The sequence below is a fragment of the Meleagris gallopavo genome, chromosome 7 (genome assembly GCF_905368555.1).
Source record: "Meleagris gallopavo chromosome 7, MGAL_WU_HG_1.1, whole genome shotgun sequence".
Taxonomy (NCBI): domain Eukaryota; kingdom Metazoa; phylum Chordata; class Aves; order Galliformes; family Phasianidae; genus Meleagris; species Meleagris gallopavo.
Window position 1 is genome coordinate 33035684 of NC_139410.1, and position 25845 is coordinate 33061528.

Here is a 25845-nt window from a genome sequence, read left to right on the forward strand (position 1 = left end):
ATATGCACATATTTTCTCAGAAACAAACGATTAAGGGGCCCTTCAGCTCACACAAACTCACTCCAGTTCCATGGAGCAGTGCTCCTGGGACTGGCTGTGCTTGTGGAGTTAAACTTGGGGAATCTGCGCTGACCTTTTTTCATCGCAGCAGTTATCATTCTTTAGAGTCTAGCAGCGTCACAATTTATAAAAACGTCCCTAATTAACCTGCAAGTAAACACTATTGTGGTTCTTTGGTTTATCCCAGAAAAAATATAAATCATGCGGGCCATCACCCAGACGGGTATATCTGGGCAGCCAGAGAAGACAAAAACCATTTAACTAACTTGACTATGCAACAAGGGGAAAAAAAATCAGTCAGGCTGCTTAGACTTCAGGAATAACATGTTTTCCTCTTCAGAAAGTTGTGCCATTTTTTCAGCGGGGCTGAGAAGCATAATTAGAACACTAACTCCAAGGATTGAGTGGAGCGGTGATTTGCGGCACGGCTCCTTTTGGCACCTCTATAGAGCTCAAAATATTGTTTTTGAAAGCATTACTGTTGTTCAACAAAAATGGGATATTGGACAACATCTTTAACTGATTAGTGCCCTCTCCCCTCTGAAGGGCTGACCTGCGTTAGGGTCTTATTTTATTCGGAGAGAAAAAAAACGCAGCATGCAGCAAAGTCTTTCTGTAATACCTATGACTGAATTAAGCTAAAAAGTAGGCACAGAATCTGCGGAGGTTTCCGTTCTCCCTTCGAGGGGGCTGCCTTTGGAGGTCTTTGTATACTCATTTTTTTCCTCTAGTCCAATAAAAGATATTAGCTCTTTTCCCCAAGCAGAACCCCTCTCATGAATCAGGCCCTTCGCTTGCAACTAGTGTGATATTGCTGGCCAGGTTTCACCCCAGTAAAATTCTAATCTATACTTTGTCTTTTAGAATTAAGAAGAAAATGCATATCAGCAGAATCTCCTCTCTACTTTATTTCATTTATAAATTACGAGAATGATGCTATTATATATTATTAATTTCTGCTGTTCTCCAACTCGGCTGCAGCAGTGAGCTGCGGATGTTGGAACGGTGTAATTATGTTCTAGTAGGGCAGCCATCCGTTTCCTTTCAAAAATTTACAGGATTCTTAATCATGCTGCTCATTTGGGTGCGCAGTAGCGAGGATGGCGAAACACAAACAGGGCACGTTCGTTTACACAGGAACACCTGCTTAGCATGATAGCAGATGTCAGTCAGCAAGCAGAACACAAAAGAAAAATATCAACAACAGCAAACTAGGAGCCTTTTGCAACTCAGTCGCCGGGAAATCTTTTGGTGGGAAGCGCAGTGATGGGGTGTGCGGAGCAGAGACATGGCGGCAATTTGGGAAGTCTTAGCCCGCATCCCTCAGGAGCGGGGCAAAAAACACAGGGTGACAGAGGGTTTTTTGTCTCAAAAGATTCTTTGTGTGGAAATTTCACTAATCATCTTGCAGAGATCATCAGAAATAGGTGGTAGTTTTGATGACTGCAGAGAGACAGGTGAGCGCAGCATGGTGCTCCATGCACAAGGGTTAACAGCACTCCTAATCGCAACCACTGACATTATAGAATACCTCTAAAAAGCTCATTCTAGGCTGTGTCTTGGCTTTCCTATCTCAAATTGAGAGAGTTTGGTGGGGTTTTTTTAGGCTTTTAGAGGGTAGAATGAAGTTAGTGGAGGAGGGAGGCCAAAGGGTTCCAGTCTCCCCTCCCGAAGCTGTGTGTCCAACTTTACAGGCAAGCATCAATAGTCCCTCCATGATACATGCAGTAACTACTTTTCCACAGGATTGTTAGTATTCAGAGCAAGTCAACTTGCGTGGGTCCGTGCATTAAGGACTCCCTAAGTATGCATTGACTTGATACCCAGTAATGGCTTCTAAGGAGCCGTTATATAGTACCGTGTCAATGATCCGTGCGCTGAGGACTCCCTAAGTACGCATTGACACGATAGACCGGAACGGCTCTGAAGAAGCCGTTACGGTCTATCATGCCAATGATCTGCGGATATTGGCAGTGCCTCCTGCACTTCTGCAGAGATTGTAAAAGTCTCTGAAGAAGCTGTTACGATCTCAGTGGAAGAACCATCCATCAGGGTGATGACAGTGTTTCGTTTTTCCATTTTTCTACCTTATCGTTGGGAAGCTTTCAGTTTTACAGTTAAATTCAAAGGACAGACAAAATAGAAACGCTGCCCACAGAGGAGGTAGCCAGGTTCAGAATATGACCTCTGCTTTGATTAGTTCTAGGTGTTTAGTTCCAGTTGGCGTGCTAAAAGGCCTTTGGCCAGCCCCTCTTACCTCTGTTTGCTCCCATCCATAGATTGCTCCTCCAGAGAGCAGGGAAGGGGACGAGGTCCTTGAGAAGAGATGGCAGTGGGGCTTGGGAGATGTTAATTTAGAATATTCAGAACTGAGGCTTGTCAACCATCACATCACTGCTGGTCATATCTTTCACACTCCAGTGTGCAGGCAAAGCTACGATGGAAGGAAGTCTTGCCCCTCAACCTCCTGTTGTCCTCTAAGCTTTAATCTGCTGAATTCACACAGATTCCCTCTACTTCACTTCTGCATATTTACCTCAGTTCTGAACACAACTGCTTGGCAAAAGTCATCTGTGTTCTACACACTGCCATAGATTCCTGTGGAAACACTCTGAATCCTTTTTGCCATGTCTTACTTAGCACTAGAAGATTTTCTAAACTGCTCTGAAAGAGTATCGTTGCAGAATAAAGTGTTAGCTCATTATGAGTCTGTGACCGTAGAACAATACCTAACTAGTTCATACTGTTTGATCAGTTCTTCCCTATTCTTTCATGGAAAACTGGGCTTTTTGTTCTTTCGCATTCAGTTCATACACATGTTAGGGAAGGTGTGTAGAATATATATATATACATACTGCGTACTCTACCTATTTTCTACAGGGCTGGCTAATACAATAAGTCAATTTAAGGTCTGAACATACATCCACTAAGGCTGGAAGGATGATTCAGGGGTAGCATACCACTTCAGAAATATTTCAGCCACACCTTATGGAGAGATTTTCAGGAAAGAAAAGCAAGAGTTACTGGTCAGGTTGAGGCAGAGACCCTGTGTATAACCAGACCGGCCTGAAGTGTATGAGCTCAAAGCAAAAGAGGAGGTGAAGAAGACTCAGGGAATAACAGCTATTGATCCTAGGTATCTCCTTCTTGAGAACCCAGCTTTAAAATTTTCAGATGGGTTTCCAGATGTGTTGAACATCAGAGTTGTTGCTACTGTCCCTAATTAGCAAATTGTGGGCAGTATTGCTGAATCAGTAACTACTTTGGCAGTATTAATTACAAAACTGGAGTTGCATTGCAGGCTGTAGCCATCAGGTCCATAGCAACACCACCAGTGAGCAGAGGAGAAAAGACAATGTAATATCTACTTCAGACAGCAGGCATGCTCAGCTCTCACAAACACATTCCCCAGCCAAGTGCCTTCCAGGTAAAGGAGTGCACAACTTACTCTGGAAAGCTACAGTTTCTCCTTGGCTAACTTTCTTCCTATCAAGGAAAAACTTGAATGGCCATCAGTAATCCCTCAAAAAGACATCTTTGGGGTTTACAGCCTGTTTTGGGTCTCCTCAGTGGAGAGCAAGGACTGCCACGCACCCCAAATTCCACCCAATGCTACCCTCCATGCTGCACATTGTGAATCTGTATGAAAAGTTTTATTTCGAAATCTGGACAGTGGAAGACTGCTGTCCCTTGGAAAATCCAAGCTTTGCGTTAAGTTCAATCATCTGGATTTTACAATTCCAGTGAGAAGAAAGGAGAAGATGATGTTTTACGACGATTCGGACCATGTTTCACACGGGACCTTCAATACAATTGCCAACCCCTCACAGTAAGATAATAGCTCTGCAACACATGCTGAGTTCTCAGCTGGAAATGCAGGTACGGGTTTTAAAAGGTCTCAAGTATTTTCTTTCAGCATCTGGGATGCAAAGAAGCATTGGTATCCTTCCATGAATGTATTTATTAGCACCATTTTTGCATGGTATAATCGACACCCGGCGGTTTTTACCAACTGCAGCTTAAGAGGAAGACTGACACAATGTAATGTTTTGTGTCTTTTTTGTCTGTGTAAACTGGCCACTGAAAAGGTGCAAAGCGCTGGTAAAGAACATTTTCTAAAATTCAAAGCCTTTTAAGAAAGGTACACAATGCAGGAATACGCAGCTGCAATTTTAAAAAGGCGACTGTTCCTTTAATGCCCAGCTGGTCCTGAGATGTAATAAAATTGACATATTGATTCCTTTGAATTTACAAATGCCTGTTTCATAAACTCCATCTCCAAAGCCTAGGCATCTTTAGAGCACTGTCATTTTTTTCTCCAAATGGATCAATTATGTGCCCACGTAATCCTGTTACCTGTGAAATCCATGCATACTTCTCCCATTTGCTGCAGTTCCCAGGCGGACAAACTTGCATTATGTACGCATAAACAAACAGAGCATTTTCCTGATATTAGGGATTGTTTTCAAAGTGAAAAGCAGTCTCCTGGGTCCTTTGCTCAAAAAACATACATAGTGTGGTGTTCCTCCAAGTAACCTCGCTGCACTGTATGTATAATTATTACACGACACAGCAAATCATTAAAAAAACATAGAGCCCCGCTATCTTAAATGCTTCAGCTGCAGAAAGGCACCGACCCTTTGCAGCCAGTCTAATTTTTCTATTGAATCCAACTTTTCAATTTCTCGACCAGCTTTTTTGGCTTATTTCATGATTATCACCGTATCCACGAGGAAATCGTTCTCATCAGCGATGCTTCTGCATGACTTCACTACCTGAGAAGCACCCAAAGCTGCAAACTTTGCTGTGGAAGTTTGGGGCTTTGGGGTTTTACTTAGGGAATAATTCATCTTTTTGTCATGGTGAGCACCTTTCCACCACACTCACACACACAGAGCCAAGCACACATTAACCTGCAAACCCACCTCTTCTGCATATAAATGCATCACACGTACAGCAATCCCCATATCCTGTGGCATATCATTTGTATGAATACATACCGTGCACATAAACACATTTCTACACATAGGCACACATGCAATCCTCCAATATAAGCAGAGAAAAAGGGAATAACCGTGTTTTTCTCCGTATGTGAATTCTTTATAAAGTACCGTGTATATACATAGATATGAATTCTCCTTTCATTCTTTCAGGCCACGCTGTATCTGATTTTCTACACTCCGCTGGGCAACCAGCAGTTCAGTTACACCGCAATTGCACTGTACAATTTGTCTCTAAAAGGTTCCAAAATGTAAGAAACATCCTGCCTGCTGCATGACCTGCTCACCACCCGAGGAGCAGGCGGACATACCGTGAGGATGGCACTGGGAAAAACCCCACGCTCACACTGGGAGCCTGTACAAGTGGCCCAACACACCACTGCCATTGTTCAGGAGTGGGTTTAAAGATAAATGGCTGCGTGTTAACCAGATTTGACATGCTGCACAAAAGCGGCCACCTTTGGTCCCATGACACAGCCAAACAGAAAAAACAACAAGCAATCCTGGCAAAGATGTCCGACGTGAATAAAAGCACGACAATTTGTCACATCAGCGGTACAAAATGGTTCGGGCTCTGGGGCTTGCCATGGGACGGCGACGGTGAGAAGTGAGGAGAGAAAGCACACTGGGGAGACAGAAGAGTTAAAGTCGAGGGAAGCTCCAGTGGTTGCAATGGGGAAACAAAGAGGATATTTTCATTTTGCTCTTTCTGAAGAACCAAAGAGAAAAAAAAAAAAAAGAGGAAAAAAAAAAAACAAAAAACGAAAGCCTGTAATTAATTAAATCAAAAAGCTCAGTTGTTCTGAGAGGTGATTGACATCTGACATACAATGTAGAAATATTTATGTCTATAACTTTCTATTCTGGGAGGACATGAAGCCACTTTCCCAGTGCTGCACTTCCATACCACTACAATGGCCATGGAGGTGGCACTGGGCAGCGAGCGCTGCCTGCCTGGGATCAGCTCTTGTGCTCCTCGTGCTATCAGGTCTGCATGGACCTGGGAAGTGCAGCATGGGTGAGGAACGAGGTGTGCAAGCAGCGTCTGATGCCCATGAGAGATGGAAAAGGAAAAGCCAAAACTTGGATTCACTCTGATGAGGCTCAGTTCCCATCCCAGCCCAACCCTGCAGCTTGCCACTAACCCCACAGGCACCAAAGCTCTGCTGGTCTCTGACTGCTGTCGCTCCATCTCTCTGGGCCAGGTTGGGATGTGCCCCTCTGCAGATCCCCGAATATTCAGATCTATTTGTACAGCCTTTACACTGAAAGAACTTCCAATGCCTCAGTGCAGCTGCTTGCTAAGCTCCACGTTTTAAAATACCTTTCAGTCAATAATCATCATTGCTTCAGTGATTACTGCTGGCTTCTTTACACTCAGTGGCAGAAAGCTTGGGGGGAGTGGGAGGTTAAAAGCAATATTGCATTGTAAATCAGAGTAATCCGTTGTGTGATAAACTCGGAGAGTTGGGCTGTGAGACGCTCCCATTTTCCTCGGCCAAATTCCTTGGCACCCCATTGCTGCGCTGCAAGTGCACAGTGCAGGAAGAAGCAGGAAGAGATGGGCACGGGGCTCATGGAGCAGCACTGAGCTCACTTCCAAAGCAGAGAGAAGAAACACAAGTGTCAGATGGAAGAAAAGTTCATTATTGCATGTCAGAGGGAAATTAATAGAAAGGGCCACAACGGTTAAATTACATGGCTAACGCGGTCGTTCTGCACAAGACGAGCTTGCTTTAATTAAAGCACATCCTGCCCAAAAGCCCCCATTACGGCAGCCTGATCCCAACACCTGCATGGCCCTGCTCCAGCACTCAGGCAGTTCCCAACCACACTACCAATGCTTCCCAACTGCTCTCCTTCTGCACTGAGATGCGGGTAATGCAGTGAGGGCTCTGCAGAGCGCCAGGACCGCACGAGTGATGGCAACGCAGCAGCGCACACCCAGCGTCTTGCTGACTGTCAAGAAGATTTTAAATCTTTAATATCTGCTTGTTGTCAGGTTCTCCGCCAGTTCTCCCTATCTGTATTTCTCATTCAGAATTAGCATTTCTCATTTGCTGCCTCAAAGTTTAGAGAAAGCACCAAAATACCGATAAACAAAGTTCATCGCAGGGAAAATCTCTGTATGCATAACCCAGTTAATTCCTGCATGGTTGCGGGATGAAATCTGAAAGGCACGTTTAAAGCGAAAGCTTTCACAGAACTCATCAGCACCGCTGAGGCTCCTCTGTACTAATTTTAAACAAGAAATCATTAGGATTTCTGTGCCGCATTAGCATCTCTTTTATTTCGCGCTATCTGCGCTCCGCTGTTTCAACTCACTGCAGGTTGCTGTTACTTTTTTGGATACCACATCATCCTGTGTCTGCAGACAGACAGGGTTACCAGGGACTCCGATCCACATTTTTGGCCTCTGCAAAGGCTATGAGCCAAGCATTTGTTTCCTCCAACTCCAGCTGATGGCACCGCGCACGTAAGTGCATCGCTCCCCAAAGTGCGGAGCCGAAGCCCCGTGCCACCCATGGCAGCGCTAGTGCAGCGTTTGCTGCGCACGGGGGAAAAAAAGATGCGTAATGCACGGATTGATTTTCAAATTACCTCAATATTTTGAAAACATTTTCACCTGCATGCTGAGAATGCTAAGAATAGGCAGGAAGGCAATTGTGCATTTGCACAGCCTCCACTGCATTCATTTATAAATTACCTCATCACTGACTGAAATTAACACTGATTCTTACAGGCAATTTCTCAATTTCCAATGCTAATTACATTTTTTTTACTTTTAAATTCTGTACCACCTGTTTTGGGCAAGACATCTTAGGCAGCGCGACCGCATTTAATCACAATTTTAATTAACCGCCCTGTAGATGTGAAAAAGAAGCAATTATAATGTAGATGAATGATGATTTTTCTGCATTAAATTGTTTTGTTTCCCTGGTATGTTGATTGTAACACAGCACACAAATACAGTAACTGTACAATTTTTTTCTATTGTAATTTAGTAATTGTTTTTGGAAAACCAGTTTGGGAATGAGTGACTTCATCTGTTTACAAATTGATTGATACTGTTAACTCACTGATTGCTGCAGCATACATTTTGTATTGCACAGCCTAGCATAAAATATAATTAGGCATGCACAGACTTTGCAGCACCATTTTGGAATCTGAAAATCAACTGTAACTGAAGTGTGTTTTCCTTGAGCATCCGCGTATCAGCCGGGGCTGATGATACGATAATCAGCAAACAATGGGCTTTTCCCATTCCGCTGCTTGGAGAAATCCTTGGATTTAATCTGATAGCCTCGCGGCGTAAGTTTCTCGGATTGCACTGTGCCAGGCTGGGAGCCGAGGGCTGGCGGGCCGGCCGCCTGCCCAGCTCACTCAGATCCCTATCGGCAGAAGCACACAAGGACTGGGGAAGGACAATGGCAGTGGGCACAGCGCAGGGCACGTGCATGCTGGGCACCCGCTGTCTCTGGTTTAGGAGGATAAGATCTCGTTGTGAGTCATGGCTCAGATCTTCCAAGTTGGATCTATATATACATCAGGGCCCCGAGATGCTGCTGGCTGGAAGGGAGGGGACAGAGCTGAGGGGAGGTGCCACCATGGGTGGGATGGGGCACAGGGTGATGGGGACAGTGGCAGCTCTCCCCATCGCAGTCCCCTCTGCAATCAGCACTAGAGCTCTCAAGCCACTAGAGTTTGCCAAGGCATGAGAAGTCATAGGATCATAGAATCAATAAGGTTGGAAAAGGCTACTAAGATCGTCTAGTGCCATCAGCCCATGTCATGTCCCATCACCACCACACCTGCCATGACCCATCACACCAATGGGACAGGGATGAGGTCTGGGGACACCTTTGGGATTCCTTTGTCTCATCTGCTGGCCTGTTTGCTTTATAAATAGTTGTTGAGAGAGAAGGACATAAAGTCTACTGTTTGGTAGGTGATTTCTGCAAGGATCCAGCTATCCATACATAAAAGAGTCTATTATCTCACTGCGGAAGAGATTTACATGCGTAACTCCCATTAACTCTTATGGGACTTAGGCACGTAAATCTCTCGTGCATCTAGAGAAGAATAGACCACATAAGGTCTTGTGATCTATACTGCTAGTAGGTTTAAGTCCCTTTCATTTATAAAGCTATACAAAAATTAACCATTAAAGCTTCTCCGGTGCAAGCTGTCCCCCTACATATATCACTCAGCTCTGTTTGAAGTGCTCGATGTAAACGCACGCTGAGAAAAGGTACGGGGGAAAGCAAGCCCATTCATTTCAGTTAGTAAAACTGTCATAGTTGAAAGGAAGCAGACTGAGGGCAGGTAGAAAAATTGTACAGGTTTTGCCCAGAAGATTCAATTTGAGATTTAGGCTCGCGACGGCACTGTTTGGAGAAGGAATACTTTCATTTTGCTGGGCGCTCTTTCCGCCCTCCCCGTCCCCCCCGCCCCGCTCTCTCTTCCATCCCCTCTCAGAGCCCTCGAGTGAAGCCCCGTGTCTTGGCCAGAATAACCCTGAGTGGCCGAGCGATACAATCTTTACACAATCAAACAGAGACGCTGCATCTACTAAGGAAAAATAAATAAATCTTTTTCTTTCATAAACTTGTTTAAGCTGAAATGTTCATTGGTAAGCCCATAAAAGTGGGAACATCTGTGCTCCTGCTGGGATTTGATGCCTCACCACAAACCTTTCCGTAAGCACTTTGTCTCTATGTGGAACAAAGAGGAGCATACCTGCCCCCAGCCCATGGGCTCCATCTATCCCGGCACCCCGACCTGCAGTGCTCCTCCAGCCCAGGGCTCCCTCACTAACTAACTCCTGAGGAAACCTGGGGAGAGGTTACAAAGACAGCAAGGAAGGGGAAAAAACAATCAATTTCCTCCAGGCAGAGCCTATGGCATCTCCAAAAGACAACAATCAGAACCTAAATATAGCTTTGTGTGCTCAAGTTTTCTCTCGATGAACCGCCGAGACACAAAGTCGTGGCCACCCAACCAATACACGTCTTAATCCTAATCCCGTTTCCTTCTCCCTTCTGCCAACCTAAGCCTCCTTTCCTCCTGCCTGCCTGGCTGTGCTCACAGGTATTTGGGGATCGCCCTTCATCCCAGTGCCTCTTGCAGAGCCCATCCATCCGCTCACAGGGCCACCTTTCCTTAGGAGCTTATGGGAAAATCCACTGTTGAAATAAATAACAACTCCCAACAAATGATCAAAGAAAAAATAAATCTGTTACCCTTCTAAGACTTTTTAAAACTGAAATCCCATTTTTAAGTGGATCACAGTTAAGAGGCTACCGGCCACCTCTTTATCTGGGAACCCTGTTTTAAATGTTTGCTGCACGGATATCGGACGGACGAACGGATCTACAGTCCTCAGGAGCAAAAGCTTTTAAAATAAAGTTTGTGTGTAGTATACGAAAACATATTGTTTGGAATTTAAGTTCTAATATCTAGGAATAAACAGAGCATTAAATCAAGCAAAACTGTGACAAGGCCAATATGCACATGGATGATGCCAGCGAGGCATCTCCAGCCCTTTGTTCACAGCTTAACAAAACTGTGCCGTCACACCACTTTAGCTCAACAGTGCCTGTCGAATGGGCATCAGCAGATCAGCCAATGCCTGTCACACACACAGCTGAAAAACTGTTTGAAAGCAAGGCTTACTTTAGCACAAGGCTGGTAGGGAAAGTGAGAGGGATTTTTAATCATCTGGTAAAGACTACACATATACGGTTAGGGGGGAAGAAATGCCGCCGGCTCTCTTCCCCGGGAAAGTGGTGCAGCTTTGCTCTTTTTCACCTTTAAAGATGGAACGGGTCTGAGAGCATCGCCTGCTCCTCGCTGTGCTGCAGTGAGTGCTGAATGGACCCTGAATTACTGCAGATTCTGTTGGGGAAGAAGGGGAGGAACAATCCCAATTTGTCCAATAATCTATTAAAAATTAATTTTCGCATCGTTCCACTTCCTCTTCCCTCCCTCCCCAACCATCCTGTGTGAGAGGATGAACGGAACAGCACGTTTGGTTTGATCCTACTGTAACTATCTTTACAGATGAGTGTCCCTCTGTTTTTATACATACGCATTTATTATCTGTGTTTCTTTCTTTCTGACCCGACCCAAACATCTCCCTGGCATACCACCACTGCCCCACAGGGACCTCAGCACCCCCAGCTCCATGCCACGCACCTCTTTGTTCCCCAACACCTTGCCTCATCACCACGCCCTCACTTAGATTCTCACTACCCTGCTTCCCTCGGGACCGGGCTGTCCCTGCCGCGGATCCCTCGGCTTTGCGCTGCTTTTGCGCCGCTTTTGCGCAGGGGCGGTGCGGAGCAGGCAGTCGGGCCGGGGTTGGGGGGGGGGGGGATCGGCGGCAGAGCCGGGTGCTGAGCCGCTCCCCCTGCCCGCCGCTGCTGTCAGCTCGCTGCCTGCACTTTAGCTGTCTCTTTCCCAGTCCCTACCCTGTCAGTTTCTGGCCTGCCAATTTCAACTTGAAGCTTGACTGGGCTGATTTGATGCAAATACCTCCAGGGAAAACCCTGAAACTGATGAACAGTTATGTCAAGTCGATTTTGCACCATCGGGAAAAGGTAACCTCTGCGAGAAAAAAAAACAACAAGGTTAAAGAGACAAGGGCTTTTCACGTGTAATACCACTGCTGCACATCTCGTTCACTGTTTACCATCCCTCAGAAATTGTAACTGTCAGAATTAGTCCTAATTGCAGATGCGAAAGCTGCCATTATAATAAAAACAGAGGCAGTGCAGGCATTAAATGTAGCAGCCTAATTTGTGAGACTACTGAAAAGGTAGAGTAAATGAATATTTCATTACTTTAATTACCAGGGACTACTCTTTTCTTGCTGTCTTATGATAAGTGTTGCTGTAACTAGCAACAGCAAACATCCACTAAAACATAAAGTGCAATAATAGTACTGCTGTCAGGATCGCTGCTTTAAAATACGAGCGGGGGGGGGGGGGGGGGGGGGGACGAGGAGAGGGCAGGGGGGGACAAGGAGAAATATAATGTTTTATCTATTTCTTAGAGATCTGCAGGAGCAGGAGATGGAAACTCATTTACCGTCAAAAAAAAAAAAAAAAAAAAAAAAAAAGAGGCGAGGAAATGGGGTTTAGTGGAAGGAAATAGCGGTCCGGGGAGGGGAGCGGGGACACCTCGGAGAGGCGGGGGGTGGGGGGGAAAGTCGTGGCTGAGCCGAGCAGAGCGGAGCAGAGCCGAGCCGGCTCTCCCCCCGCCCTTCGCACTTCGCCCCCACCCACCCGGGGCGGCCTCACACCTCCGCCCGGGGCTGCGTTGCCACAGGCGGCCCCGCCGCTCCCCGCCCGACCCCGCGGCTCTCACTGCACCGCACCGCCCCGCGGCGCGATGCCCCGGCGGCCCCGGGGGCGGACGCGGAGCCCCTCCACGGATGGGGAACGGGGGGGGGGAGGGGGCGGGGAGGGGCCGTTCCCTCGGGCACGCCTCGCTGTGCCCCCTCCGATGTCACGTCGGGGCTGCCCGACCGCCGCTTTGCAGCATCGCAGCTCCCGTCAGTCCCGGGCAAATTTGTCAACAATTCGCAACCGGGCTGGTAATTGCATTCCTGGAATCCGCAGCGCGAGATGTAAAGATAGGAAGCTGCCTCTACTTTCCGCTTGGAATAATCGCTCCTGCTCGTAGCGACCCGTTGGTTCTTTTCCCCGCGTCCCTCCGGACGCGCTCCCTCCTCCTCCTCCCGTGCCTTACCCACAGCCGCTCCAGAACCATCGCTGGCCGCAGCCCACTCGTGCCCCACTGCTGCAGGATGAGGCGCAGCTCCCCGCTCCCCTCTGCTCCCACACCCCCGACTCAACTTTCCATCCTGGCCCGCGCCGCTGCCGCCCAGGAACGGGACAAAGTTGAACTCCGTTGGCAGCCGGAGTGAGACTCGAGGGCAGAATTCGAGCAAAAGCTCTGATTTGCCGAATTCTGCTCTTTGATTTGTATTTGTGTGTTATTGCTACTGCTAAGGTTGTTGCCAACCTCAATTAGATCACAAATGAGATCAGTTTAATTCAACTCCCAAACTGTGACCTGACCGTGGTCTGAAAGTATTCAAAAACGCGTTTTAAGCCTTCCTTTGATTTCAAAAGGAATACTGCATGCTTGGTCATTCATACAAATAACATAAAACGTAATTATGGGATGATTTGGCAGATGACATTCCTGCCAAACGCCGCTCCATGCCAGACGCTATAATGCTATGGCTGCTGTCCTGGTGGCTGAGAGCAGCCCCGGTGCAGGGTGGGAGCCATGGGGTGGAGGTGCTGGGATGGCTTTGGGGAGGCAGAGCACGGAGCCCCCAGCCTGAAACTGCTGCATCACTTCGGGGGGGAACGCGGATGCGCCGTCGGATCACCGGGAGGCTGTGACAAAGGGAGCTTGCAGCTCGACACACGGGTAACAACATAGCAAACACCTTTAATTCTGTCATGTCTCATACCCTTTGCTTTCTCACACGTTCGTGGCTGCTCTAACATTGACACCTACACTTTAAAAAAAAAAACAAAAAATCGACAGAAGAAACCTCGACAACAAAAATCTTTAAATGAAGCAGTCTTATTCTATAGTCAAAAAAAAAAAAAAAAAAAAAAAGAAACACCTGGAAAGTTATGCTCAGTGAAAATAACCAACTTCCGAGCTCCTTCTCCAAGCAGCTTGGAGCAGAGCAGCCTTCTCCAGGCAGAGCACCCTGTAGAGAGCTGCCCCCCAGCAGCCCTGAGCCATGCCAATGGGTTTGCCCTTGGGACTTCTCCTCTGCTCGGCTGCTGGAGAAGGGATCCTGCAGGGATTCTCTGTTAGCAGAGCTTTTGGAGTCTGGTGTGGATGTTACAGGTGTGAGAGCACATAGATATAGATATATAGAGAGATATACGTAGGCATATAGAGATACATAGGTATATGGATATACATAGGTATACATAGGGTGAGTGTGTGTGCAGCTTCTAACCGATGAAAGATACTTTGTGGCAATGTCTCATAGCTTTTCCCAACCCTTTACCTGACCCCAAAAGCTCACCTACACGGAGCTGGGATGAGTTCAGCAATGCCACCTCCTCTCCCCACCTGCCCTATGCCTGTGGCACATGAAGGGTTAACACATGGTGGGCTCCCGGGGTAGGTTAATATCACAGCTGCCTGGTAAAGCATTACCCAGCACCTCACTCCACAAAAGCCTGCTTTTGCAAACAGACTCCTACTTTTCCCCAAGTGTCCAAAGGTGTTTACCGAAGTAAATCTGCCTAAATCCTCCATCGCTTGGGTCATGGGGGTGGTTAGGAGGGTGGAAGGTGTAGAGATAATCTCTTTTTGTAAATTCTATAAATCTTCTGGAGAAGGAGGGGGGGAAAAAAAAAAAAAAAAGAAAAAAAAAAATCAGGAATCTGTGTCACATGCTTCTGTTCAACCGGGAACATCTCGGGGAGTGCAATCCTTATGGGTGAGATCTGCCATGGAGCGACAGGGAAACGCGACATCCCACCGCCTGCATTGCACAGCCCTGCCCTCCCCAAGTGCCTTTAGCACATTTAATCTATTAGGGGGAGGGGGTGGGTTAGGGGAGAATCAAACCAAAACTGTGAGGGTCTTAAAAAGTGGTTTCTGGAAGAAAACACCAATTTGGTCGGCAGGAGATAGTGGAGCTGCGAAGTTGTCACTTGAGATCTCCGCGCTGCCCCGGTTCTTCCAATACCAGCACTGCGTATTACTTTGTGCATGTTGCAAATAGAGGCAAACAACACAGGAAATTTTGACAGCTCTGCCTGAAAGGGCTTAAATACTTCTCAGTAAGCAGGATCCGGTTATAAATAAACCTCCTCTTGGTGAGAAAAAGTGGCTGCGACCAAAGACCTCACCAGTTTTTTCTTTTTTTTCTTTTTTTTCTTTTTTTTCTTTTTCTTTTTTTTTTTTTTTTTTTTCAGAACTGTCTTATTAAAAGCGCAGAAAAGCTTCAGAAGAACAAACAAACAGACAAATCTGGGGAGGGGGGGGCAAACGGAAAGTGCCCATGGACGTGACTGGGGGAAGCCACGAGGGAGACGAGGCTGGAGAAAGTTCCACCGATCCGCCTTCCTCCTCTCCTCCTCCTCCTGCGGCTGCGGAGCCGCTGCTTTTCCCCGTGCCCGGGGATCCCGGCCCGCAGCATCTTCGTAGGGAAGGGGGAAAAGCATCGGAGCTCCTCCAAAAATGGGGGAAAAGGGCGTTTTCTCGGCACCGAGCTGCTCGCCGGGGGTGGCCGAGATCGCCTGGCCCCCGCTCCCCAAGGTCACGGTGAGTAAACAATAATAGTAATTAAAACAAAATAATAGGCAGCAGTCAAGAGCTGAGAGTACACACACCTGACCCTAAGTATAACAGACTTCTCCGAGTAGAATTTGATCCCTCTCTGACACTTTCTACCTCAAGTGTTAGAGCGAGTGGCCATGAATAGTACAGGCATGCCATCTTGTAACACTATCTGCCTGTCAGAAGAGCCAAGGCTGGGTAGAGCAGGATCTATATAAGGCTTGTAACTAGGGGAAGCCCAACAAACAGCTACAAACACCTAAGTTATTTTACTCAGCCTCCACCCTTCTGCTTTTTCCCCCCTCTTCTCACTCTCTTTTTTTTTTCTTTTCATCTTGGCTTTCTGTTGCAGAATGCAAATGTAGCCTGCCGGCGGTGAATGGGCTGAATTGTGATTAAGAAGAAGAAGAGCTCCTTTCTTTGTTCTCCCCTCAGGGGATGTTTACTGGGAGAGACACAGCGGATCAGATATGAAAGGCATTCAGGTCAGCATTGATGTGAGCGAAAGTGAAATCATACCTAAGGCATTCAAAAGACCGCCGTGTCAGGGGTTCAGCTAACGGTGCATCTACTGTGTGTGTCTTCCCTGTTAGGCACAAAAAAAAAAAAAAAGAAGAAGAAAAAAAAAAAAAGAAAAAGAAAAAAAAATCCTTTCCACAAACAGGCTTCTTCTGCTTATTATTATTATTATTTAAAATTACAACAAAAATTATAGGGAGAAGAGGAAAACAAAATACCAACTTTCCCTTCGCTGTACCTTCCGAGCAGGAGCCACTTGGTGCTCCGTCCCTGCCAGAGCGGGCACGGAACGGGTCCACATGCATTCATTACAGCTCTTGGGATCAGAATCATTTTTAGGGGGAAATACACTCATCTGGAATGTGCACAGTTGTATTTAGGTGCGCCTATACGTGCCCTATCTGTGTGTGTGCACCCTCTCCATGCAGACAGAGGTGTGCACGCACGCATGGCTACATCCACCAGACATGGCTCTCCATAAGCTGCGAGGCTTACTTCTGCCATACAACACACGGGCAATAATCATCCCTCGCCTCCCTCCTTCCACGATAAAGCAGCGTGGCACATCGCAGCAGCACACAGCGCACCTCCCAAAGTGATCTCCTATTGACTTTGGAACTCCCAGGAACACTTTGCAGAGCTCTCGCAGCCCACGAGGCCGGCGATGCAGCGCGTGAAGTTGGTGCACAGCTATGGAAGTTACACCGCCTCGAGGAGGAGAGGCTTTGTCCTTTTATTTTCACTAAACTTGCTTGATCAAGAAATAGCTGCATCTTCTTTCCTCCCTTCCCTTATTTTCATATATATATATGAGAGAGAGAGAGAGTGCATGCTCCTCAGCCGAAATACCCCCTCCATAGACTTTCCAAGCAGCTAACTGATGCTGCTGGCATAAACTCAGACACGTGAATATATAGAAAGAAATCACAAACTGCAGCTAAGCATACAGAGTTAGGAGGTGGCTGCACTCGTGGAAAATGAAAACCACTCAACAGCAAAAAATAACAATAAAAAGGCTGAAAAATTCAGCAGCGGTGAGCATCCCCTCTCCTCTGGATTTGTTTACACCTCCAGAGCCTTAGTTAAAATATATGGCTTGTCTAATGCTCACATCTGCTTTAATGGTGACGTTTAATTCTGAGATATTTTCAACTAGTGTTTCTGCAGCGCGGATTTCTCTCCTTTTTCTCCTTACTCTAAAAAGACAACTAAAGAGCAATCAAAAAGGTGTCTGACTTGGCCATTCAGACAATTGCACCCTTGTGGGAATGCTGGAATGAATGGTACAGTGGACACCCCAGCACTATTGACGTTATAAACATGTAAATGAAACACATTAGGGCAGACAATCAATTGTCTGTGAGCACTGCAAACCTGCACTCCCTTTCTGTGTGACAGGCACAAAATAGTGTCTACCTTGGGAAGCCATGGTCTTGGGGGAAAAAAAGGACAAAGAGTTCTCTTTCACAGAGGAGAAAATGCACCTTAAAAGCACTGGGATAATGCAGATGCCAAAAAGTGTTGTGAGGCAAAGAATTTCCTATTTCTTGGAATGAATGTGGGGCTGCTGTAAAAGGTTCAACACCCTTCTTCCCACTCTAAAGGGACACACATTTTTCTTGGGGGACATTACCAGCCTGTCCTGAGAGCTCTCATCTCCATCTCCTTGGGCAGCTGGCTATATAGTTATCAATAATTAACTTGTAATTGTTTCCTTTTTTTTTTTTTTTCCCTTTTTTTTTTTTTTTTCCTTCCCTTTCTTAATTTTCAGATCCGTCTTTCCCCGGCACCGAATGTATTTTCTTGCAGCAACCAGAAATTCCCCCAAAAGTTTCCTGGTGAAGCGTGTGCACACAACTCAGCAAGCACGGAATGGTCACGAATGGCAAAAAATCAGACACTCATCTCCAAATCCACCGCTTTCCTCCAAATTCACCATCAAACAAACAGCTGAGCCCTGGCACCGCACACAGCCCTGCCACAGCTCGCTCCCATGGATCCGCACGGAGGAACCCAACCGACACCCCTCACTCCCCAGTCGCTCTCATGGACCTCATTCATTTTGAATACCTATTTCCAGGTGCTTTAGTCGAGGTTGCATGTTTTTCTCCCACCTAAGCAGCCACTCTGGTAGCAATCTGCTCGCAACGGATTCGCAGCGCTGCAGAGGTGCCCGGCTACAGGAGTGCTCCCAGATGCCCACCCCAGCGTGTGGCACCTGCATGTCACCCATCACAACCCCCTGCTCACCCCACAACCCTATCGGGTGCCCTCAAACTTCCCCACGCAGGGCAAAGCCTCACTTTCCACCACAACAGGCTGCTTTCTGCTCTCGTTCGAGTGGGAAACGAAGGTTTTCCCCCTTTTCCCAGCAGAGAGGAAGGGTGGGTGGGAGTCTTTTTGGTGAGGGCTCTGAGCGAGTGTAATCGTGTTTGGGCTGCGCTTCCCCTCGGATCAGACGCCCTGAAAGAATTGAACTTTCTCTCTTTTCTTTACAACTGGAAGCGAGATGGCAATGGAATCAAAGGGAGCCGTTTGCTGAAAGTTTGGAGGAAATTAGGACCAACTTTTTCCTTTCCCCCACCCCCATTTTCCTCGGGATTTGATTTTATTTTATTTTAGCCGGGGACGGCGGAGGGAGGAGGGAAGGGGGGGTGGAACAAAGCAGCCCCGCTAAGGAGGAGGGAGCGGAGCCGCTCAACGCTCGGGGCCCGCGGACAGCGGGGGCCGCTCCGCACCGCTCCGCACCGCTCCGCATCCGCTCCGCGCAGCCCCACCTCTACGGGGCGCCCGTGCGGTGCGGGGCAGAAAGGGGCTCTTTGCCTTCCTCCTCCTCCTCCATCTCCACCCGTGCCCCCTCCTACTCTTCCTCCTCCTCCTCCTCGTCCCGTGCCGCTACTTCTCCCGAGTGAAAGTGCTACGAAGTGAGTCAGGCGCCGGCAATCATCTGACCGAACTTCCCGCAGCCCCGCCGCATTCCTAGGCTCTCCTCTCCGCGTACCCCAGCCCCGCTTTGGGTTCCTTTCCCCCGCAGGACTCCACTTCCCAAAACCTCTGCCGCATCCCCTCTGCCCCGAGCCTCAGCTCAGCCGCACCGCTCCGCATCCCTTCCCCAGCCCCGCACACACGCGCGCACCGGGCGCACGCCGCGCTGAGCCATTAGTCGCCTTATTCTGATGTGTCCTCCCCCCCCCCCCCCCACCACCCGCTCACCCCACACACACACACTCACACTTCATTTCTATGTGATTGCACTCCCACTGCTCCGGCTTCCCCGATGGCCATCTCTCTCTCTCTCTCTCTCTCTCTCTATATTTTTTTTTTTTTTTTTGGTGGGTTTTTAATTTGAGTTGGGTTCTGCCTCGTTTCTAAGGAATTTCGGGCTGATTTCGATAAGCATCACCGTTTGGAGTGTTATCAGCAAAGACACGAGCTCAGAAGTGACATCTTTTCCACGAATCCGGGAAAGAAGAAAAATCCACTCAGGCCAGATAAATCCTGGGCTATTCCCCACGGGAAAGGCGCTGGGCATGTGCTTGTCGAGAAAGAGAAAATGGAAGGGGGGGTTGGGGGGGAGTGAGGGAGGAAGAAAAAAATAAGGGAAGAAAAATAAAGGAAAAATGGGAATAAACCAACACAGCCTGGCTCGCCTACCTGCTTCCCAGACCTGGGGCATTTCCCACTCAGAAATAAATGGAAGGACCGAAGGACGGAGCACAAAGAGGACAGAAGGGACAGACAAAGAGGGGAGCATTGCCCTGCCTGGGCCGGGCACACTGCAGGAACAGCCTCAGTTCTCGCTGTGCCCGGAGCTTGGGTTAAAGTTGGCGGAAGCTTTCAGCCTTCCAAAGAACGAGGAAAGTTTGGGCTCACGACTTTGGGGAAAAGAGAGAAACATCTCGAACGGAACGCCGGGCCGTGGTGTCCCGGGCCGTTGTCCCCAATGAGGGGTGCGGGGACCCAACGGGCCGTCCGCTTCTCCGCGTCTGTTTCGCGTCTCGGCTCCCGTTGAGGAAGCGGGGAAGGCACGGGCGCATCCCTCTGCTCTGAGCATGTGATGGGTTTAACACGCTAAAGTAATAATCTCGTGTTAAAAAGCGAGGAGGGGAAGGAAGCGGAATAAACCCCCCATCAAACACTCAGAATATTCTTTAGTGCGAAAGAGCACTTCTGGATGCGTCGCTTGAAATCTCGCTCTCTTTTTCTCTCCAAAAAATGACTGTTTAACATAAGAAAAAAGGCTACTTGACACAAAGCTTTTGTTATCCAGTTGATCAGCAACGTGCTTTAGCTACTTGTAAGGGGAAAAAAGCCCCACAACAGACATTGATTTCAGAAAATCAATAACCAACATTTAATAAAAAGAACAGAGGAAACACAAGAGAGGAGAGGGAAACATTACGTGTAATTTTAATGTCTCCTAAATTACCCAGAGATGAGGGGAAGGGGAGGTCTCCTCTGCGAGGACCACCTTAAATAATGACAGACACGAGAGGAAAGGGTGGCGGCGGAGGGGGGAGACTTTAAAAAAAGATAACAGGGAGCGGATCCTTGGGAAGCCGCTCGGAATATATTATTTTAGTTGGCTTCTCTTTTTTTTTTTTTTTTTTTTTTTTTTTTGTAATACTAAGCCAAGCAAATAGATCAAAGACAACACAAAGGGAAAAGCCAGTGTAACACAGCGAACAGTTTCTGACTAAAATTCCTCTATCACTCCCCCATATGGCTCGACGCCTCCACCACAACAAGAAAAAGACACACACACACACACACACACGCACACACACTCGCAACCTCGAGAGAGGGAAGGGAAGGCGAGGGGAAGGGGGGGGGAAAGGATCATTTGTTTCTAATCAACATTCTCTTGTCTTTGTATTGGGGTTGTTGTTGTTGTTGTTGTTGCCCCCCCCCTTCTCTGCCCCCCCCCCCCCCCCCCGCCCCCACCTCCGCACTCGGGGCGAAGTCGCTGAGATCGGAGCGAACGGGTTCAGGTTCAGCAGTGCCTCCTCGGAAGGAGAAAAGTTGGTGGGAGAGGGGCCGGGGGGTACGGCCGGGATGGGGGGGGAGGAATAGGAAGGATCGGGGGGTTCGGACCGAGGGAGACCCAAAAGGGAAGGAGAACGGGGCAGCGCGTCCCGCTGAGTCCGGCCCTGCGCGGCCGCGGAGTGCGGGGAGAGGGTAACCCCGGGCACTCAGCTCGAGGGGGCTATTAATTATTAGGGTGGAGGAAGTTTCATTTTCGAGTCTCTAACAATAATTAAAAAAAAACGAAAAAGAAAAAGAAAAAGAAAGAAAGAAAGAAAAAAAAAAAGAAGCAGAGAGGCGCTAACTCGGTGCCTCGGGATTCTCACGCTGCCGCTTTTTCCCATGGCCGGCAGCTGCCCGGCCGCCCCCCGCCCCCCGCTCCGCACCCTCCGTCGCACGGCCCCGATCGCTCCCGGCCCCGCGGGCCTCCTCCTCCCGGCCGCGCTCCTCCGCCGCGTTCCGCACCCGCGCGACAAAGTTTGGGGCGCGGCGCCGCGGGCAGCTCCGCTCCGTTCCGCGCTCCCCCCACCCCTCTCCTCGCTCTCCCCTCTCAGCCTCCGGCCCCGCAGCCTCTCCGCGGGCCGCGCAGCTTCCGCGGGACGCTCCGCGCGGGGCCGGAGCCGCAGCAGCGCGCCGAGCGCCGGCCTCCCCCCGCCGCCGGCCGGGAAAAAAAAAGTTTGCTCGGGGGGGGCCGCTTACCGTTTTTCCTCCGGGGGTTGGCTTGTTTTCGCCTCTTACACCTGGGGCCATCCGCCATGATCTGCTGCTTCATTGATAAGAGTGGATCAGATGGCAGTTCGCATGGACTCGACTCCCTGATTCAGCAGCACGCAGACTCTATGTAACAACCAAACACAGCGACAATGTGGGCATTGGTATATCCCATTTAAACGCAGGGCGCCAACGGGGACCCGAATTTGCACCCGAAAAAGAACCCATCCACGCACACGGCGACGCTTTGCCGTGCTGGGGGAGGTGGGACACGGAGCTGCGCGTTCCCCCCCCTCTCTCCCAGCCGGGCGGCTCCGCTCCGCGCCCGCTTTAGGGATCGCGGTGCGCGCTGCGCGCTCCGTGCGCGTGTTTGTGTGTGTGTGTGTGTGTGTGTGTGTGTGTGTGTGCGCTGCTGGGGGGGGGGTGCGCGCGGGGATGCGTGTGCGTGTGTTGCACCAGCAAGGCAGATCGGAGGGAGACAAGAATTACATCTCCAGTGAGTCATAACTCATGACCGTATGAGGGAATGCGCGGCTTTTACAGTAGGCTGCTTGACTCAATGCTAGGCGGACCGCTTCCTCCGAAAAGTACTTTAATGTGACATTAGAACTTGCTCGCTATCCCTCTCCCCTCCTGCCGCTGCTCCTGTTATTTTTTTCTCTCCAAGTGCACTCCGGCGAAGTGATAGGAGCGAGGGAAACATGGCTCTCCCCGTCCTTCTGGGGCAGAGCGCAGCGCCGAGCTCCCCTCCCCCTAGCAGTGTAATTATAAACCTCTGTCACCTTTTTAGTCACTTTGACAATATTCAGGGTTTCCCCTGCCCCTCGCTTAAACAAAGCTTCAGAGTGACATTTTTCTCTCTCCCCCCCCCACCCCCTCCCCACCCTCAGAAAAGAAACAGAAATCAAAACCACCGCTGTCAGAGTTTTCAGCTCGCGGTGTTGTTTTCTTTCTTTTCTTTTTCTTTTTCTTTTTTTTTTTTAACTTGTAAACTTTGGGACCCAGAGTTGCGTGCTGAGCCCTATCTGTCACAGCGGCATTTGGTTCTGCCATCCCGCTGCCGAGGCTCGGTCCGCCCCGCAGAAGATGCTGTAGCTTTAAAGATGCTTTGACTCGAGGATTAGTTTAAACAGGGGCTATAAAAGATGTAACAGATGCAAACTGTAAAACAAGGGCAATTAACCCTTGCTCTCCTGAGCAGGATCCCCTCTCGCCTTCTCATCTATTGTCTTCCCCAACACCGGGACTTTTACATTATTATTATTTTTTTAATAATTCCTTGACTGAACGCTTTTTTTTTTTTCCTTCCAGCCAAGTGTTTTCTTTTTCCTTTAATTATTATTATTTTTATTTCTAATTTCTCCCCCCCCCCCCCCTCGTGTCTTTTCACTCTGCTGACTCTTCCCAGCAGGGCTGAGCTGAGCAGCGTGTTGCTGCTGCTCCTTCCTCCTTGCCTCAACTCTTCCCAACCCTCTGCGATCCCCAAACCCTCGTGTCCCGAGCAGGTAAAGGGATGGCGATCTCCATAGAGTGCCCGTGCGGGGTCAGCGTGGTTCCTCACGCTCTATGCGAAGGATTCCGCCTGGGTAAGGAGAAATCACCCTGTGAATGGATGAGGCTGAGAAATGTGCTCCAAACTTTAGTATTTGCTGCTAACCCCGCTGCTGGAGGGGCAATGTTGGCATCCCCGTGCAGAGCTGCAGCAGTGAGAGGACAGGGACCGAGCGGGCTCCGAGCCTGCCTCGGCAATTGGCGTTTGCATGCAAAACGAGCAGGGTTGAATTGTTTTAAATGCATTTCACTACCTCTCCTGCTCCTCAGCCTGTCCCCAAAAGTTGTCCATAATTTGAAACCCGCACATCTCGACAACACTTTCCTTCCCAGAGGAGTGCCTCGCATTTTATTTCTATTTATTTTCTTTTTTTTTTTTTTTTTACGCTTTTTGATAAACGACTTTTAAGTTCCAGTCACTACTTTCACTTCTTGCTTTAGGATCCCAGAAACTAAGGTGCTACTTCACCCAGCTCCGCGAAATAAAAGAAAGAAATGAAAGCGAGCAAGCAGACAAAACAGCAAACTTTCTGTTTGGGGAAACACATCCTCGCCCGGCCGGGTTGCAGCACGAACAGGTATACAGCAACTTTGGGGCTAAGCCACGAATAAAAGAGCAAAGGCTGCCCAAGGAGAGGCAGAGAAATGGAGACATTTGAATGCAGGAGGGCGATGCTCCTTCCTGGCACTCAAACTTTTGGAGCTGATGTGCAAAAGGCACCTCCTGTACCTGGCTGACAGGTAATGGGGCGGGGGGGCTCAGCCCCGAACCCCAAACCCGCTCGTCCTTCTTTGGAGCTGCACCCGAACGCCTTCGGGTTTGGGTGGAAAAAGGGAATATTTCGCCCCAAATAGGAAGAAGCCAGAAAGAAAGCAAAAGGCTGAAAATAAAAAATAAAAATAAAAATAATGCCGAAATTAAATGAGCCCGCTGGAGCTTGAGGTGGTGTGAAGGAAAAAAAAAAAAAAAAAAAAAAAGGGGAGGGAAAAAAAAATATTAAAAAAGAAGGAAAATGGAATTAAATTCTGAACCTACCTGCGAAGTCTTGTTTGTAGTTTTGGCCAGAAATGGTGAGAAGAAAAAGCATGAAGAAGCCGCGAAGTGGAGGAGAAAAGGTGAAGGGAGATGCAGCTCCTGGAGAAATTGTAAAAGCCTCGCAAAGAGTTGTCGGAAGGACCGTTATTCCTGCTGGGCAGGTTAGGACTGATCTCTTTCTGCCACTCCAGGAAACACAAACCTGGGGACGGACTGACGTGTTACGCCTCTTCTAATGACATTTTTTTCTTTTTCTTTTCTGTAGGAGCGAGAGGAGAGACCCTGAAACACACGCCACCTATCTTTGTGGGGAGGGATAATTGAAGAGCACCAAACGTGAGCATCATGTGGAAACGTGATCGCCAAGTTTCTCTCTGGGAAAGGATCTGGGATAGATTATACCTTGAAGTCTCCGCGAACGCTTTAGCGGCAGAAATGCAATTCCACCTCCTCCCGCCCGCCCCCCGCCCCGCTCCCGCCCCCCGCCCCGCTCCGCTCCGCGCCGCTCCGCGGACCCCCCCGGCCCCACAGCTCTCCTTCCCCGCGGGCCGCAGCCCGGACCCCCCCCCCCCCCCTCCTTCCCTTTCTGCTGCAGTTTTACCCCTGGGGGCTGCAGCTTTTGCCCCTTCTTTGCATCTTCTACCCCCCCCAACAGGGCTGGAGGGGGGGGGAGGGGAGGGGAGAGGGGTGCGCACACCCTCTGCTCCTCAATATCTGCCCCCCACTCCCCCCACCCCACACCCCATTGCCTCTTTTCTCCTCCTCCCCCCCCCCCCCCCCCCCCTCCCGGGTTCAGCCCTCACCCCCCCCCCCCCTCCACCCCCCCCGCAGACGGGATCCCCCGCCCCCAGGCGTGCTGCCTGCCGGCTCCCCCGCCCCCCTGGCAGGATCCCGCCGGATCCCGCCCCCCCCATAACGGGATCCCCGCCGGATCCCGTCCCCCCCCCCCTTTCCCCCTTCCCCTCCCCACCATAGCGGGATTCCCAGCTCTGGGCCGCATCCTGAACCCGGCCCCCTCGGAGCTGGGGTTGTTTGCGGTGGGCAAAACTTACCCTAACATAACGCCTAGAAACTAAACTCAGTGCGGGCACTGCGAACAAGCTCCGAGCTGACTCCTGCTCGTTTGGGTGCCGTTTTATTTTTATCCTCACGCGTTTCTTTTGGGGCATTTTTTTTTTTTTTCCCCCTCTTTCATTTCAGCACTCATCCAGGTTATTTGAACAGTCAGCTAAATCTGATGGAAAAAAAAAGAAAAAAAAAAAAGAAAAAAAGAAAAGAAAAAAAAAAAAGCCAAAACACACCCGAACGTGCTGAGCTCTTACAGTGTCTCTGTGCTGTTCACAGATAGGGATCGGTGGGTTCTTCCTGCCCCTGCCTTGCCCGGCCCGCAGAGCCGAACTTCCCCGGGTTACAACTTTGTCACCTTTGGAAAAGTATGAAAATTAAAATCAAATCGCATCAAGGAGAGGAGGGGGGATGAAGGGGGGGGGGGGGGGGGGGGGGAGAGAAAAAAAAAGAAAAAAAAAAAAAAAGAAAAAGCCCAGACTCCACCTTTGCACTGAAGGGATTGGTTATGCAAATATGGAAGGGGTTTCCTGGCAAATACAGCTT

The 25845-nt window shown here is 49.0% G+C and overlaps 2 protein-coding genes across 9 annotated transcripts in view; one reads left to right on the forward strand and one right to left on the reverse strand.

The window, feature by feature from the left end:
* ZEB2 (zinc finger E-box binding homeobox 2) overlaps positions 1–21773 on the reverse strand; it is a 105392-nt gene extending 83619 nt beyond the window's left edge. Inside the window, exon 1 of the mRNA XM_085227748.1 lies at positions 21636–21773. Within this exon, the coding sequence (XP_085083874.1) occupies positions 21636–21708 (73 nt within the window). The 5' untranslated portion in view covers positions 21709–21773. The remainder of the gene's footprint in view (positions 1–21635) is intronic.
* On the forward strand, positions 20841–24568 carry LOC146544022 (uncharacterized). 8 transcript variants are annotated; one of them, XR_014884294.1, is made up of 5 exons: positions 20873–20932; positions 23059–23233; positions 23640–23776; positions 24255–24395; positions 24500–24568. XR_014884294.1 is itself a non-coding variant. In XM_085227750.1 (4 exons), the coding sequence occupies exons 1-4, from the start codon at positions 23161–23163 to the stop codon at positions 24518–24520; spliced, it is 372 nt and encodes a 123-aa protein (XP_085083876.1). In that variant the 5' UTR covers positions 21772–23160; the 3' UTR covers positions 24521–24568. The 8 variants fall into 8 exon arrangements, 2 of the variants coding, with proteins under 2 accessions (XP_085083876.1, XP_085083875.1); XR_014884298.1 differs by having other exon boundaries at positions 20877–20932; positions 23059–23152; XR_014884296.1 differs by lacking the exon at positions 23059–23233 and having other exon boundaries at positions 20841–20932.
* The last annotated feature ends 1277 nt before the right edge of the window (positions 24569–25845 follow it).

Excerpts from the sequence above, each read along its gene's own strand:
- LOC146544022 (XM_085227749.1), top strand. The coding sequence starts at position 23,161 with ATGGCGATCTCCATAGAGTGCCCGTGCGGGGTCAGCGTGGTTCCTCAC. Across the intron at positions 23,234-23,639 it reads ATGCGAAGGATTCCGCCTGG|GATCCCAGAAACTAAGGTGC; the intron begins GTAAGGAGAAAT and ends TTCTTGCTTTAG. Across the intron at positions 23,777-24,254 it reads CCGGGTTGCAGCACGAACAG|TTTTGGCCAGAAATGGTGAG; the intron begins GTATACAGCAAC and ends TCTTGTTTGTAG.